The sequence below is a fragment of the Gossypium arboreum genome, chromosome 3, assembly GCF_025698485.1.
Source record: "Gossypium arboreum isolate Shixiya-1 chromosome 3, ASM2569848v2, whole genome shotgun sequence".
Taxonomy (NCBI): Eukaryota; Viridiplantae; Streptophyta; class Magnoliopsida; order Malvales; family Malvaceae; genus Gossypium; species Gossypium arboreum.
In genome coordinates this window covers 1227362-1245176 of record NC_069072.1, presented here as the reverse complement: position 1 = coordinate 1245176, position 17815 = coordinate 1227362, and the positions used below count along the sequence as shown (strand labels likewise).

The window sequence follows — 17815 nt, the reverse complement described above, 5'->3', positions numbered from 1 at the left end:
CAAGCGATTTGATCGGTTCATGAAAGGGCAAAGGTACATAAGAAGTAAATTTGATCATTGCGTGTATTTTCAGAAGCTACAAGAAGGAACTTTCATATACTTGCTCTTATATGTTGATGATATGCTAATAGCATCTAAGAGCAAAGTTGAGATTGAAAGATTGAAGACTCAACTCAATCTTGAGTTTGAGATGAAAGATCTAGGAGAAGCTAAAAAGATTCTCGGCATGGAAATATGGAGAGATAGAGCTCATGATAGAGTTAGCTTGTCTCAGAAGCAGTATTTGAAAAAGGTACTACGAGTTTGGCATGAACGAAGCGCACAAAACACTGTAAGTACTCGTTGGCTTCTCATTTCAAGCTTTACGTACAACTATCTCCTTCGACGAATACGAACGAGAATACATGTTGCAAGTTCCGTATTCTAATGCAATGGTAGCTTGATGTATGCAATGGTGTGTACAAGACCGACATTTCACAGTGCGATTAGTATAGTGAGCGGTATATGCATAATTCGGAAAAGGACATTGGCAAGTCAGTGAAATAGATTCTACGGTATATTCGAAGACCGTGGATGTTGGATTACTTGTTCAGCAGGGATAATACTATTGGTAAAGGTGTTATTGGGTACGTTGATTACGACTATGCGGTGATTTGGACAAGCGAAGATCAACCACCGGTTATGTGTTTACACTTGCTGGAGGACCAATAAGTTGGAAGTCTACACTACGATCTCAGCTTGCATTGTCAACCACGTGTTTAGTACATGGCTGTAACAGAGGTCAGAAAGGAGGCTATTTGGTTACAAGGTATGGCTAAAACCTTGGGGTTGGTTCAGAGCATATTAACGTATATTGTGATAGTCAAAGTGCTATTCATTTAGCAAAGAATCAAGTCTATCATGCACGTACAAAACATATCGACGCATTTATTCCATTTTGTGCGAGAAATTATTGAAGAGGGAAAATTTGTCTTCAGAAGATCAAGACTGCAGATAATCCCGCAGATATGATGACCAAGGTGGTAACAGCAACCAAGTTCGAACATTGTTTGAACTTGATTAATATCCTGCAAGTTTAACAGTTGAAGAAGGCACTATCAAGTATTGTTGTCAAAAGCAGAAAGAATTGTGTGAAGATAAGATTATCGTAATCAAATCTTCAAGGTGGAGATTATTGGAACCCACCATTGTTTGAAAAGTCAAATGGGGTGGGCACCGAAAGTAGAAAGTAATATTGGTTGGCAAGTTGGGTTAAAAGTTGGCATGGGATAATTGCAATTTTGGTCCCTAATTGTATAGGGACATTGCAAGTTGATCCTTGAACCTCAACTATAAATAGGCCTAACCATTAAATACTTTCTTCATCCCATAATTGTCATTCTCTACTTAAGGCATTATTCTCTCTCTCTATTTGTAAATTTCACTTGTAATTTTGGAGTGAAATATATTTGGTAGTGCCCGAGGGCGTAGGCAAAATTTTTGAACCTCGTTAAAATTCGTGTTCTTTATTATTTGTTTTGCATATTTTGTGAATGTGATTGTAGTGATTTATTGTGCTATTAAATTACGATAGAGGGATATTCTGGCTAGGAAAGACTTGGTATTTAAGTGATCTTCGTGATCTACCTCTCTTTCCTGGGAATTGAACTTAGTGTGATTTTTCAGTACAATAATTTTACTCTATCACACGCTTCCGCGTAACAAAGGGGTAGTCTCACAGTCCCATGTGCAGAAGAAGCCTTCATTGAACTTTCTTGTAGTTTGAATAGCTTTCTGACTTTGACCTGACATCTTATCTCCTCAATATAATAATGAATAGTAAAAAATGTGCAGAGAACAGAACAAAAATACCACTAGAATGTGAACTAAAAGCAGATTTATTTGTAATGTTATCCATATACATATAGCAGCACATACCAGAAATCTAGTTAGCAGTCAAGCTGAATATTGTCTTCACCCCTATGGAACTATATGATTGCAGCACGGAATAGACAACAAACCTGGATAAAATGCAACAAGTTGGGTTCAGATAAGGAGTTGTTGTAGTCTGTAGGACGCATTTTAGGCGCTCTTCACAAGGGATTGTCTTACAAGTTTTATGTGAGGTCAAGGACACCCATGTTACTTGTTCCCTATCATTGCATGACAGATTGTATGTATCTAAAGGTTGCTCTAATGTCAATGGTGAAGTAATAAAAATCTTCTACTAGGTAGAAGCTTTTATGGATCCAAATCTTCCATATCTGAGTAGGTCCTTAGTCGGTTCATTTTGCCAGCAAGGTAGGAAAAGTATTCTTTCAAGTCTTAGCCATGGAATTCTTGATAATACTTTGGAAGACAACACCATGTGATTCCCCGTGAGCCCATGTCTTTCTCTTTACGGATCAGACCCCAGCAATTTCACCTTCACCACTCATTCCACATCCCCCACTTAATAATAGATTAACACGATTTCCTCTCTGCCCTACACATCTATATATACAAGTAAGAGTAAGTTCATTGGCAACACCTAGTTCATTGGCAACACCTCCCTTCAACATTCTCAAGCTTGCTTTCCAAGTTATCTTATATCTTCCTTTTCTTCCCTTTGAAGCATACATTCATCAAAAACAACAATGGCTATCCGCCTGCCTCGTATTATCAGCTCTAAGAAAGTTCCCAAAGGCTACTTTGCAGTTTATGTTGGAGAAAACCAGAAGAGGTTCGTGATACCAGTTTCGTTCGTGATACCAGTTTCATTCTTGAACCATCCTTCATTTCAAGATTTTCTAGACATGTCACAAGAAGAGTTCAGATATAGTCATCCTACCGGTGGTCTGACAATTCCCTGCAACGAAGACACCTTTCTCGAAGTTACCTCTCGCATGTATTGATTGTGAGATGATTAACACAAACCAGCCAATACAATATTGTAAAGCAAAAATCACTAATACATGAGAACATTTTTTCCTCCATCCTTTTTGCCTTGGGGAGCTGATATAGGTCTCCCCAAGAGGAAAAGTAAAGATGGTGATTACTGTAACACTACTATCAATTCAGTAATGATAGATCCAAACACATCATTCAGTTGTCATTTTATTTCCATTCTAAAATTTTTACTTGTTTTACGTCAATTCCATCTCTACCTTAATCTAAAATTACTTCATACTACAATCTAAGTTAAATGGAGAAGCAGTAGAGTACAACTGTTCTAATTTGACAGTTCAAAACACATCATTCAATTGAAAATTTAGTTCTTTAGATAATTTCCTATGGTACCCTTGTTATTGTTGACTTCATCTTTAAACTATTATTGATCCAGATTTTTTCAAAAATTACTTCATATTACAAGCTAACTGTAAATGACTAGGATTTATCATTTTTCTCTACATATGCTAGTAGTAAGGGTGCTTCCCAGTTTCCAATATATATATAATTGTACAAATATAATCTAACATAATGCAAATTTCTGTATACTTCTGTCTCCATTGATCCTGTAAAGGAAATTCAAAGTAAAATTCACCACCAACTATTATTCTTTTTTTTTTTTCCAACAATGACTACTTAATATATAGATGTCAGCAAGTGGAATGTAAGGCCACCATCATCATCACTTTCGCTATCAAATTCCCATTTGGCCAGTCGTATCTCCCCTTATCCCAATCATTTAGCTAAAGTGCTAAGCTTTTACTGTTACTAATAAATGGTCAATTTATGCAGAGAACTCCACAAACATGCCATCAGTAATGTGGATTAAAAACATGTTCATCTGTCAGGCTTAATATTGTCTTTCTCCCGCATGGTACAATTTGATTGCAGCACAGCATAGATAACAAGGATAAAATGCAACAAGTTGGGTTCTGATGAGGACTAGTTGCAGCCTATCTGTTGGAACATTGGCACAGGAGGAAGTATATTTTGACATCAGAGGAAGAAAACAGAGAACAGAACAAGGCAGGAAGCAAGATGCAAGAAAAATTTTACTTGCTCACAAATGTGTAACAAGGAAGCAATTTGATTTTTACAACTGATATGCTTACTCATTTAGTATGAAAACAATACATTTATAGCCAAATACATCACCAAATACTACCTACTACCACCAAGTAGCCTAGTAACTTGATAAACATTGCTTGTACAGATGAATAAGCTGAATTATCAGCTCAATCATCACCTAAACCCATCAAAACATCAACAAATAAGTTCATTTTCAACCAAACTAAACTACATTGCAAAAACAGAAAATATGTTGCTGCAACATGCATACAAGCTGTATGCACTCAACAAAAACATAACAGCAGCATGGTTGGCCATTTTCAACACTATCGGACACACTTCAGGTGTTCTTCACAAGGGTTTGTCTTACAAGTTACTCATTGAAGTTAACACATAATTGTTCAGACCATGTGATTTACCAATGAATTCCTGATAGTCCTTTAGAAGACAACACCATGTGGTTCAGCATGAACCTATGTCTTTCTCATTACTGATCAGACCCCAGCAATATGTCTCTTCACCACTCATTCCCTTTGGCCCCCTTACATCTATATATACAAGTATGATTATGTTCATATGCAACACATATCTTCACATCCTCAAAGTACTATAGTTCTCTGAGATATTCCTCTTCTACCCTTTCGAAGTGTACTCCATTGAGAAACAACCATGGCTATTCGCTTGCATCGTATCGTTAGTTCTAAGAAAGTTCCCAAGGGCTATTTTGCAGTTTATGTTGGAGAAAACTAGAAGAGGTTCGTGATACCAGTGTCGTTCTTGAGCCGGCCTTTATTTCAAGATTTGCTTGGCATGTCACAATAAGAGTTTGGATATAGTCATCCTACAGGCGGTCTCACAATTCCCTGCAACAAAGACATTTTTCTCGAAGTTACCTCTCTTTTGAATTGATTGTGAGAGATTCAACACAAATCAGCCTATACAATTTTGTAAAGCAAAATTCACTAACACTATGTAAACATTTTTTCCTCCATCCTTTTTGCCTTGGGGAGCAGATACAAGTCTCCCCAAGTGAAAAACTAGAGATGGTGATTGCTGTAACTTCTATCACTCAGTATGGAAAATGACAGTTCAAAACACATCATTCAATTGGAATTTTATTTACTTCCAGAATTTCCCATCTTTAAATTAACTGTAAATGATCTACCTTGTTCTCAGTTATTCGGACTCCTCATTTTCATTAGAATACATCCATCCAACACATATTCAAACATGAGTGCAAAATAGCATGATTCTCCAAATATATGAAAAAACTTAGAAAATGTATTCAACATTCAAGCACAAGTCCGAGAAACATAGACTATAATAATGAATAGTCTTATATCCCCTTTAGCCAAAGAGTTAAAGCTTCGTTCTTTTCTCAAGTAGGGATTAGTCTTTATATATAATAATGAATAGTCAAAATATGCAGAGAACACTTAACAAGCATGCCATCAAATAAGTGGACTAAAAACAGGTTCATCTGCAAGGTCATCCATATATAGCAGCACATACCAGAAATTGAGTGAGCTGTCAAGCTGAAAATTGTCTTCACCTCCATAGAACTATTTGATTGCAGCACGACTAGACAAAAACAATGATAAAATGCAACTAGTTGGGTTCTGATGAGGACTAGTTGCAGCCTGTAGGACATACTTAAGGTGCTCTTCACAAGGGTTTGTCTTACAAGATCCATACCTTACTAAAATTAACATGCTCAGTCAAGGTCACTCATGTTACATGTTTTCTGTAATATCCTGAAAATTTTTACAGTAAAATATTATCGGTAATATAGTAAAATAAGGAAATAAAGTGACAAAAAGAAAAATTTTGAGTTATGTCAATATTGGGAAGTATATTATGATATATTAATTCAAGAAACGATTAAATTGCAAAGATGAGAAAAGTCTTGTTGCACAAGAGTAAATACTCAAAATTTAAGGGGTTGAAGTGTAAATATAAAAAAGTTGAAGATATTTTAAGGGTGGAATGATCTAGAAACCAAGAAAAATTGATGAATTAGGACCAAATTGAATAGGTGAAAATTTATGAGGGACTAAATCATAATTTTACCAAATTAAGTGATGATTTAAGGATGGAATTCTAAAAGATCATAAAGGGAAAAATGATCAATTAGTAAGAGAGAGAATTCTAGAATGTAATGATTATGTTGATGATATTTTAAATTAATTAATTAGATAAATATTATTTTATTAATATTTTCATGAGATATTTACTATTATATTATTATTTATTTAGTATAAAAGGAAGGAAAGATGAAAAATTATCATCACCTTTTCTTTCCCATGCAAACCCACGTAAGAGAAAAAGAAGAAAAGAAGTTTTCTTTCTTTACAATTTAGTCCTTCTATCAAAAATTCATTATTTTCACCTAAAAATTGAAAAAATTTTCATAGCCATCAAGAGAGAAAGATAACAAGGAAATGATGGAGAGCAAGAATATCAAGTTGGATTCAAGAAATAGAAGCTGGAGGAGAGAGAAAAATCAAGTTAAAGATTGAAGTCAATAAGAAAAGGTAAGAACATCAAGATTTCAATATATTTTTAAGTTTAATATTATTGAAAAAGCATGGAATTGACGTTGATTTAGAGTTTTCTTATATATGGTCTTATGTTCTTGTCATGTTAGTGAAGAGAAAATAAGAGAAAGTGATGAGAAATAGTGTAGAAAAAGAAAATAAGGGTGTTATAAACATGGTAATTAATATCTTGCACTAAAACAGTTCTGGACAGCAGCAGTAGTCTAACTTTGAAAATCAACAAAAATTTTAGAAACCAAATTATAAGATGAATAAAATATGAAATTAAAGCTTATTGAGTATAGTTTCTTATAGAAGAAATTATGTAAGCAATGGAATTGTAAATCATGAGATATAATAAATTTTGTGAGACAAGGTCAGAATGATTTTGGGTTCCCCTGTTCTGATTTTGAAAAATCATAAAAAATTGGATAAAAATAATTAGGGGGTTAAATTTATATTTTTAGAATCCTGAATGAGTCTAGTTTTAATATAAATAAACAGGAATATCATTCAAATTCTTTACGAGGAGATAATTAATTTTTAGTGAAGAAGGGTCAGAACTTTTAGACAGCATAACAGGGGTAATTTTAAAGAATAAACTGTACTTATTGGCTAAACCAAAAATTCTGAAAATTTTATGGTAAGAAGATATATGAGTCTAGTTTCAGGAAAAATTATCGGATATTAATTTGGAGTTCTATAACTAAATAATTTAGTGACTATGATACAGATGGATAACTTGAATATTCATAAAAGTAAATAATAAAGATTATAAATAATGTTACTTACAAGTGTGTTATATACATTAAGGATGTGGAATGGAGAAGAGAAGGAGGAAAATATATATGAATATTCAGCTAGCATGGCTAATTTGCATGTTTTAGGCTTAAGGACTAAATTGAATAAAGAAAAACTTCAGGGGGCAATTTTGTAAAAATGTCAAAATGACCAAATTGAAGGGAATGAATTGTTTTATTATCTAAATTAATAAATTGAATGAAATTGTCAATTTAAGATCGGGTGAAAATTGGGAAAATGGTAAATTACCAAAATGTCCCTGAATCTTGATATTTCTGCAATTTCGCTAGGTAAGTTCGTGTAACTTGAATTATATTCTTAAATGCTTGAGATTGTATGTTATTTATGTGAATATGATTTGAATGTTCATTGTATGAAAATTTATGAAACATTGATAAATTTGATAAAAGGAGAAGAAATCCCGGTTGAATGAAAGGAAAATTCGATGGATCTCTGAAAAGGAATTGACAGTAAAAAGGATCTAGCCCAGACGGGTGATCCTATCTTGATATAGCCCTCCCGAAGAATATGTGTAAAACGGATTTAGCCCAGACGGGTAATCCGAATTAGGGTCTGAATTTAGCTTTGATGGTAATTCGGATCAAGCTCATTAGAGTAATTGTCGTTCTGAGGATTTAGCTTTGACCGTAATCCCGACAATACTCTATGAGTTTATATTACTGAGGATTTAGCTTGACCGTAATCCCACTGTAAGGATGAGGTTCGCGGGAGTGTGCTATCTGATATGAAATGTGTAAGACCATGGTTGAAAGATACCATGGCAATGTGATATGAAATGAATAAGACCATGGTTGAAAGATACCATGGCAACATGACGAGAAATGAATAAGACCATGGTTGAAAGATATCATGGCAGCGTAACATGAAATGAATAAGACCATGGTTGAAAGATACTATGACAACATGACAGAAAATGAGTAAGACCATAGTTGAAAGACGCTATGGCATCATGTCAAAGATAAATAAGGCCATGGATGGGAGACGTGATAACATCTATTGAACAATTGATATTCAGGTAATATGTATCAGATGACGAATGGTTACATGAAATGGTTGTGTGAAATGTTTACAAGAACCGGTCATATGGAAATATATGTACAAAATAGTTGTATGAAATAATTATGAAGATAGATAAACGAAATAAGAATAAGTACATGGAATATAATTTATGTTAAGTTTGATATAAACTTTACCTAATAAATATACATAAAATATATGGAAATGATGGAGCATGAAATATTGATATAATGAAATGATTGATATATACTTATGAAGAAACGATAAGAGAATGATATGTTTCATGACATTTACATATATGATTATCTTTGATATGTTGATACAAGAAAATTATGTAAGTAAAGACAATTATTAAACTCAAGTGTGACATGTCGAGAAAATAAGTATATCAATATTGAATTTATATGAAATATGTGCAAGTATACTAACAATGATGTTTTTTGACGCTTAGACAAGTGTCAAGCTATTGATTGAATGGTAACATGTTTAATTATAAAAAGTATTGAAATGGTAAGTACTTAGATGAAAATAAAATTTAAGATTTTGCGAAATTTTTTATGATCCCGATTTAATTCCGGTTGGTTTTTAATGTATGTTTGGGGCTTCGAGGGCCCAATAGAGAGACGTTATGATTATCTTCAAAATATGAATAATAAATGATTCAGAATTATCTGAAAATGTTCAGTAAACTCCGGTAATGTCTCGTACCTATTCCGGCAATGGATACGAGTAAGGGTTGTTACATTTCCTGTCATTTTCTGATAGATTATATGTCTCTAAAATAGGCGCTGACATAAATTGTGAAGTGGTACAACTCTTCTATTGTAAAGAAGAATTTTACTGGTCCAGATCTTTCATTCCACCGGTCCTTGGTTAGTTTCTATTGCCATAAGGGATAGGCAAACTAATTTTTCAAATCCTTTCCCATGGAACTCTTGATAATGAGTTACAAGACGGCAACATGTGATCTTCCCCTAACGAAGCCATGTCTTTCTTATTAGTTATCAGACCCCAGCAATCTCCCCATTACCACTCATTGAACACCCCACTCAACACAGGAACATGATTTTTCTGTCTACTCCTTTCATCTATATATACAAAGAAGAATATGTTCATTGGCAACACCTATCTTCATATTCTCAAAGTACTACAGTTCTCTGAGATCTTCCTCTTCTTCCTTTTTAGAAGCATTCGTCTATCAAAAACAACAATGGCTATCCGCCTGCCTCGTATCATTAGCTCTAAGAAAGTTCCCAAGGAATACTTTGCAGTTTACGTTGGAGAAAACCAGAAGAGGTTCGTGATACCAGTGTCATTCTTGAACCAGCCTTTATTTCAAGATTTGCTTGGCATGTCAGAAGAAGAGTTCGGATATAGTCATCTAACCTGCGGTCTCACAATTCCCTGAAACACAGATATCTTTCTCGATATCACCTCTCGATTAAACTGATTTGTGAGAGATTTAACACAAATCAACCCATACATTTTTGTAAAGCAAGCATCACTAACACTATGTAAACACCTTTTTTCCCATCCTTTTTTGCCTTGTTGCTGTAACTTCTACCAATCAGTACAAAAAATGACAGTTGAAAACACATTGTTCATTTCAAATTTTATTTCTTTTCAGAGTTTCTCCTGTTATTGTTAGTTTAATCTTTATTTTAACTGTAAATGATCTACAGTGTTGAAAATTTACTTCTACCAACAAGCTAAGTTATATAGACTCTTCATTTTTCTTAAAGAATTTGTTCTAACTTCTAACACCTATATCCAACATATATTTGGCTGTAAGTATGAGAGTATGATCCTCCAAATATATAAAAGATTTCAACCTTGAAGAAAAGTGTCTTATCCCCAATTTTTAGTTGTGTTTCAACAGCAAAGAATGATAAAATCTTGCTGTTTTTTATATTTATTATCTTAGTCAAGTCAACATAGAATGTCAAGGTAGTCCATAAATGCTTCCTTCTGGTCATTGTATAACACATTACATGTCCCAAGCTTGCCTCTAAGATCAAGATAAAATCATTTGTAGTTGGACTCTTCAATTTCTTCAAAATACAAGTGTCCGGCAGATATTCAAACGTGAATATAAAGTATATAATCCTCCAAATATAAGGAAAAAAAAACTTAGAAAAATTCGAGAACACCCGTATCCAATACTCAAGGTCAGGTCCTGGTAACGTAGACTACAAGTATTCTTTTGCATTTTAGTAAGGTTACTAAATGATCAATTTTCTTTCATAAATCTCAAAGTAATTTTCTTAATGCAGATTTGACAAAGAATTAATACCTATGTCTCACTGTTCTTCAAAAGCCAGAAATCAATTTTTAACCATATAGACAAAGTGACTTGAACTTATATATGCAGATAACTCAAAAATATCAGAAATGTGGACTAAAAACAGATTCATCTGTAAGGTTATTCATATATATACATAGCAAGACATACCGAGAAAATTTTGGTTAGTTGTCAAGGCTTAATATTGTCATGGAACAATTTGATTGCAGCATGGCATAGACAACAACCAGGATAAAATGCAGCCGGTTGGGGTTCCAATGAGGACTAGTTGTAGCATGTACACACACTTAAGGCGCTCTTCAGAATGGCTTGTCTTACAAGTTACACACTTAAGGCGCTCTTCAGAATGGCTTGTCTTACAAGTTACTCACCAAAGGAAGACATGAATGTAATAGGAGAGGTCAAGGTCACCCATGTTATATGTTTCCTGTCATTCTCTGACAGATTAAATGTCTCAAATGTAGCCTGAAATAAAAGGCAAAGCAGTCGGTCCTTTGTCGGTTATCCTTTAAAGTCTTAGCCATGGAATTCTTTATCATCCTTTGGAAGACAACACCATGTGATTCCCCATGAACCCATGTCTTTCTCATTACCGATCAGACCCCATCAATTCCACCTTCACCACTCATTCCATATCCCCCACTTAATAATTGATGAACATTATTTCCTCTCTGCCCCTTACATCTATATATACAAGTAAGATTAAGTTCATTTCCATTACCTACCTTCAACATTCTCAATCTTGCTTTCTAAGTTATCTGGGATCTTCCACTCCTTCCTTTTTCAAAGCATACATCTACTGTAAACAAAAATGGCTATCCGCTTGCCTCGTATCATAAGCTCTAAGAAAGTTCCCAAGGGCTACTTTGTAGTTTATGTTGGAGAAAACCAGAGGAGGTTTGTGATACCAGTGTCATTCTTGAGCCAGCCTTTATTTCAAGATTTGCTAGGCAAGTCAGAAGAAGAGTTCGGATATAGTCATCCTACCGGCGGTCTCACAATTCCCTGCAATGAAGATATTTTTCTTGATGTTAGTTCTCGCTTGAATCAATTGTGAGAGAATCAATACAAATCTGCCTATACAATTTTGTAAAGCAAAAATGTCTAACACCATGTAAACATTTTTTCTCCATCTTTTTTGCCTTGGGGAGCAAATACAAGTCTCCCTGAGCGAAAAATTACAGATGGTTGTTACCGTAACTTCTATCAATCAGCATGGAAAATGACAGTTCAAAACACACCATTCAATTGGAATTTTATTTACTTCCAGAATTTCTTATCATTAATTTAACTATAAATGATATACCTTGTTCTGAATTTACTCTATTATACATGCTAAGTTATTCGGACTCTTCGTTTGCTTTAGAATACATGCATCCAACCCATATTCAAACATGAGTACAAAATAGCATGATTCTCCAAATATATGAAAAAACGTATATCCCCTTATTGCAATCTTTTAGCCAAAGATTTAATGCTTTGTTTCTTTTTTCAAGTTGGAATTAGTCTTTATATATAATAATTAACAATACATGACTTAGTAAAAAAATTTTTGAAGGGAAAACATATAAAATGACTTATTTTTTATTAGACATAAAATACATATAAAAAAACATACAAAATTGCTTAAATGTAAAGATGTAAATGAAAGAGGATAACCTTTGTGACAAAAAGGTAAACTAAAATGAAGTTATTTAAATGAAATAGGGACTTGAACATAACTGTGCAAAATATAACATGACCTAAAATGAAATTAACCCAATATCAAACTTTGAATATTAACTCAGATTTTAATGGCCTTCTTTTCTTTCTTTCTTTCACGGTTTTTTTTTTTTACCAAGTCATGTACTGTTAATAATGAATAGTCAAAATATGCAGACAACACTCAACAAACATGCCATCAAACAAGTTGACCAAAACCAGATTCATCTGGAAGGTTATCCAAATATATATATAGCAGCACATACCAGAAATTTTGTGAGCTGTCAAGCTAAGTTTTGGCTTCACCCCTATGGAACTATTTGATTGCAGCACGGCGTAGACAAGAATAAGGATAAAATGCAACCAATTGGGTTCTGGTGAGGACTAGGTGCAGCCTGTAGGACACACTTCAGGTGCTCTTCACAAGGGTTTGTCTTACAGATCCACACCTTACTAAAAATCAACATGCTTGGTGAAGTCAGAATGTAAGAGGAGGTCAAGGTCACCCATGTTACATGTTTCCTGTCATTGCCTGACAGATTATATGTCTCTAAAGTAGGAACTCACATAAATGGTGCAGTGGTACAACTCTTTTATTGTGAAGAAGCATTTTACTGGTCCAGATCTTCCATATTTGAGTGGGGTCCTTGGTCGGTTTCTATTGCCAGAAGGGGTAGGCAAACTATTTTTTCAAAGTATTTTGCCATGGAATTCTTGAGAATGAGTTAGACGACAACACCATGTGATCCCCTATAATGAAGCCATGTAGAACATGATTTTTCTCTCTACCCCTTGCATCTATATATACAGAGTAGAATATGTTCATTGGCAATACCTATCTTCACATCCTCAAATACTAAAGTACTTTACCTTTGCTTTCCTTTTTCAAAGCATTCATCTATCTAAAACAACAATGGCTATTCGCTTGCCTCGTATCGTTAGCTCTAAGAAAGTTCCCAAAGGCAACTTTGCGGTTTATGTTGGAGAAAACCAGACGAGGTTTGTGATACCGGTGTCATTCTATTGGAACCCACCATTCTTTGAAAAGTCAAATGGGGTGGGCACCGAAAGAAGAAAGTAATATTGGTTGGCAAGTTGGGTTAAAAGTTGGCATGGGATAATTACAATTTTGGTCCCTAATTGTATAGGGACATTGCAAGTTGATCCTTGAACCTCAACTATAAATAGGCCTAACCATTTCTTACTTTCTTCATCCCATAATTGCCATTCTCTACTTAAGGCATTATTCTCTCTCTATTTGTAAATTTCACTTGTAATTTTGGAGTGAAATATATTTGGTAGTGCCCGAGGACGTAGGCAAAATTTCTTTGAACCTCGTTAAAATTCGTGTTCTTTATTATTTGTTTTGCATATTTTGTGAATGTGATTGTAGTGATTTATTGTGCTATTAAATTACGATAGAGGATATTCGCTAGGAAAGACTTGGTATTTAAGTGATCTTCGTGATCTACCTCTTTCCGGAATTGAACTTGGTGTGATTTTTCAAGACAATAATTTTACTCTTTCACACGCTCGCATAACAATTGGTACCAGAGCGATTCAGTACTTGGGGAATACGATCGCTTACGGTACTATTCACGATACAACACTATTCATGTATACAATTACTATTCACGATACGGCACTATTTACTTAATACTGTGTCTGCTCACGATATCATGAGTTGGGATTGAGGAGAAAATGGCAGCAAGATCGCCATCGCAAGGACTCTTCGTGACAAATGCAAAATTTGAAGTAGAGAAATTTGACGGTACCAATAATTTTGGTATGTGGCAATGTGAGATCTGGATGTCTTATGTCGCAAGAGCTAGATATAGCCCTTGAAGAAAAACCCGACAAGATGGATGACAAGGAGTGGGCCAAGATCAATAGACAAAGCGTGTGGTACAATCCGCCTATGTTTGGCCAAAGAGCGTAAGTACTCATCATGAGGAAGACATCAAGAAGTTATGGGATACACTGGAAGAAAAGTTTCTAACGAAAAGTCTTGAAAATAGGCTTTATATGAAAAAGAAACTTTATCGATTCACGTATGCACCGGTATGTCGATGAATGACCATGTGAACTCATTCAATAAAATTTAGCGACTTGCTAAATTTGGATGAGAAATTTGAAGATGAAGACAATGCATTATTGTTGTTGAATTCCTTCCGATGAATATGATCATCTTACCACCACATTGCTTCATGGGAAGGACACGATCACATTTGATGCGATCAGTAGTGCGTTGTATAGATCGAGACTCGAAAGAAAGATAAAAGAGATCACAGAGATACAACCGCGAAGTCTTAACGATGAAGAGGTCGTTCACACAAAGAAAATTTGGTAGAAGGGAAAGTGCAAAGGAGACCCGCTAAAGATGAATGTGCCTTTTGCCATGAAAAGGGCATTGGAAAAGAATTGTCCTAAGCTACAAAAGGGCAAGGCTATTTCTAATGCATGTGTGCGAGCATGATGAGGAGTCGACTTTAGCTTGGTTGGCATGGCAATGGCATGTCAAGCGGATGAGTGGATTTTGGATTTAGGATGTACTTACCATATGTGTCCTAATAAGGACCGGTTTTCTAGTCTTAAAGAGCTAGAAGGTGGAATTGTTCTTATGGGCAATGATAGTGCTTGTAAGACAATGGGAGTGGGTACAGTCCAATTGAAGAATCACGACGGCTCAATCCAAGTCTTGACAGATGTTCGCTACGCACCTAGCACGAAGAAAAATCTCATCTCATTAGGGGCCCTAGAATCTAAAGGGCTCACAATCACTTTGAGAGATGGATTACAAAAAGTAGTAGCTGGGCAATTGACGGTGATGAAAGGCACAAGAAGAAATAACTTGTACTTTTTAAATGGAAGTACAGTTATTGGATCAACATCAACAATTTCTATAAAAAATGTAGATTCAGAGGCTACCAGATTATGGCATATGCGATTGGGACATCTTTGGTGAAAAAGCTTTGCAGACATTGGCGAAGCAAGGCTTGTTGAATGGTGCAAATTCTTGTAAAATGGAATTACGTGAACATTGTGTTCGGGCAAGCGTAAGAGGGTAAAATTTGGTCCAAGAATTCACAATCTGAAAGGAATTCGGACTACGTTCACGATGATGTGTGGGACCTACCAAAGTAGCTTCTTTGGGAGGTATGCACTATTTTGTTACTTTTGTTGATGATTATTCAAGAAAAGTATGGGTGTATCTAATGAAAAGAAAAGTGAAGTTTTGGATGCATTTCAAATGGAAGAAGATGGTGGAGACTCGGATGGTCGAAAGGTCAAACGACTTCGATCGGATAATGGTACGAGTACAAAACGATCCATTTCTACAAGTATGCCAAGATGAGGGCATTGTGCGACACTTCACTGTTCGGGATACACCACAACAGAATGGGGTGGCGAACGCATGAATCAAACTATCTTGAGAAAGTTCGATGTATGTTGTCCAATCTTGGATTGGACAAAGAATTTTAAATTTGAGGCGATTACATATGCGTGCCATCTAATTAACCGCTTGCCATCACCGCAATAAATGGAAAAACTCCTATGGAGATGTGGATCTGTAAATCACATCGATTATGATTCTTTACATGTATTTGGTTCCACCGCATATTATCATGTAAAGAATCTAAGTTAGACCCAAGAGCAAAGAAAGCATTATTCTTGGGTATAACGATGGAGTAAAAGGATACCGTCTCGGTGTCCTAATACAAGGAAAATTGTTTTCGATGAGAGATGTGACTTTTGATGAATCAACCATGTTGAAGTACAAGGATTCACAAAGGATGACAAAACCAAGAGTACTTTGCAGCAGTGGAGCTTGAAAAGGTTAACGATGATCCAAATAATATTGGAGGGACAAATGATGAAGAGGTTCCTACCCAAGAACCTCTACAAAGAACAAGATTCAATTGCATATAGAAGGCCAAGAAGAGAGATTCGTAAGCTCGCTTCGCTTTGATGATATAGTGGCCTATGCACTTCCAATTGCAGATGATGATGTTCCTTCTACTTACACGAAGCGATGAAGTAACCCCGATGGTGTAAAGTGGAAGCAAGCAATGAATGAAGAAATGCGTCTCTTCATAAAAATAAGACACAGGAGTTGGTGACACTACCCAAGGAAAGAAGGCGATTGGATGCAAATGGGTATATGCAAAGAAGGAAGGATTTCTGATAAAATTGAAATTGATACAAGGCTAGATTGGTAGCAAAGGGTTACGCTCAGAAAGAAGGAATAGATTACAATGAAGTGTTTTCTCCAGTTGTGAAGCATTCGTCTATTCGGATTTTGCTAGCCTTGGTTGCGCAATATGATCTTGAACTAGTTCAGCTTGATGTGAAGACCGCGTTTTACGGTGATTTGGAAGAGGAAATCTATATGACTCACCGGATGGATTCAAGGTTCTTTGGGAAAGAAAATTGGGTTTGCAAACTGACAAAGTCGCTTTATGGATTGAAGCAATCTCCGAGGCAGTGGTACAAGCGATTTGATCAGTTCATGAAAGGGCAAAGGTACACAAGAAGTAAATTTGATCATTGCGTGTATTTTCAGAAGCTACAAGAAGAAACTTTCATATACTTGCTCTTATATGTTGATGATATGCTAATAGCATCTAAGAGCAAAGTTGAGATTGAAAGATTGAAGACTCAACTCAATATCGAGTTTGAGATGAAAGATCTAGGAGAAGCTAAAAGATTCTCGGCATGGAAATATGGAGAGATAGAGCTCATAATAGAGTTAGCTTGTCTCGAAGCGATTTGAAAAAGGTACTACAGTTTGGCATGAACGAAGCGAGACAAAACCTGTAAGTACCCCGTTGGCTTCTCATTTCAAGCTTTCTGCACAACTATCTCCTTCGACGAATACGGAACGAGAATACATGTTGCAAGTTCCGTATTCTAATGCAGTGGGTAGCTTGATGTATGCAATGGTGTGTACAAGACCCGACATTTCACAGGCAGTTAGTATAGTGAGCAGGTATATGCATAATCACGAAAAGGACATTGGCAAGTCAGTGAAATGGATTCTACGGTATATTCGAAGACCGTGGATGTTGAATTACTGTTCAAGCGAGGATAATACACTTGGTAAAGGTGTTATTGGGTACGTTGATTCTGACTATGCCGGTGATTTGGACAAGCGAAGATCAACCACCGGTTATGTGTTTACACTTGCTGGAGGACCAATAAGTTGGAAGTCTACACTACAGTCTACAGTTGCATTGTCAACTACTGAGTTTAGTACATGGTCATAATGAGAGGTGTAAAGGAGGCTATTTGGTTACAAGGTATGGCTAAAACCTTGGGGTTGGTTCAGAGCATATTAACGTGTATTGTGATAGTCAAACCGCTATTCATTTAGCAAAGAATCAAGTCTATCATGCACGTACAAAACATATCGACGTACGATTCCATTTTGTACGGGAAATTATTGAAGAGGAGAAAATTT

At 35.5% G+C, this 17815-nt stretch overlaps 2 protein-coding genes across 2 annotated transcripts; both read left to right on the top strand.

Moving 5' to 3' along the window:
* The first annotated feature begins 2615 nt into the window (after positions 1–2615).
* Positions 2616–9759, top strand: LOC108474942 (indole-3-acetic acid-induced protein ARG7-like). Its single transcript, XM_017776969.2, has 2 exons — positions 2616–2866; positions 9537–9759. The coding sequence occupies exons 1-2, from the start codon at positions 2616–2618 to the stop codon at positions 9757–9759; spliced, it is 474 nt and encodes a 157-aa protein (XP_017632458.2).
* Positions 9760–11204: 1445 nt separating this feature from the next.
* Positions 11205–11796, top strand: LOC128290191 (auxin-induced protein X10A-like). Its single transcript, XM_053025362.1, has one exon. It carries the CDS (start codon positions 11465–11467, stop codon positions 11708–11710), a length of 246 nt encoding a protein of 81 aa, XP_052881322.1. The 5' UTR covers positions 11205–11464; the 3' UTR covers positions 11711–11796.
* The last annotated feature ends 6019 nt before the right edge of the window (positions 11797–17815 follow it).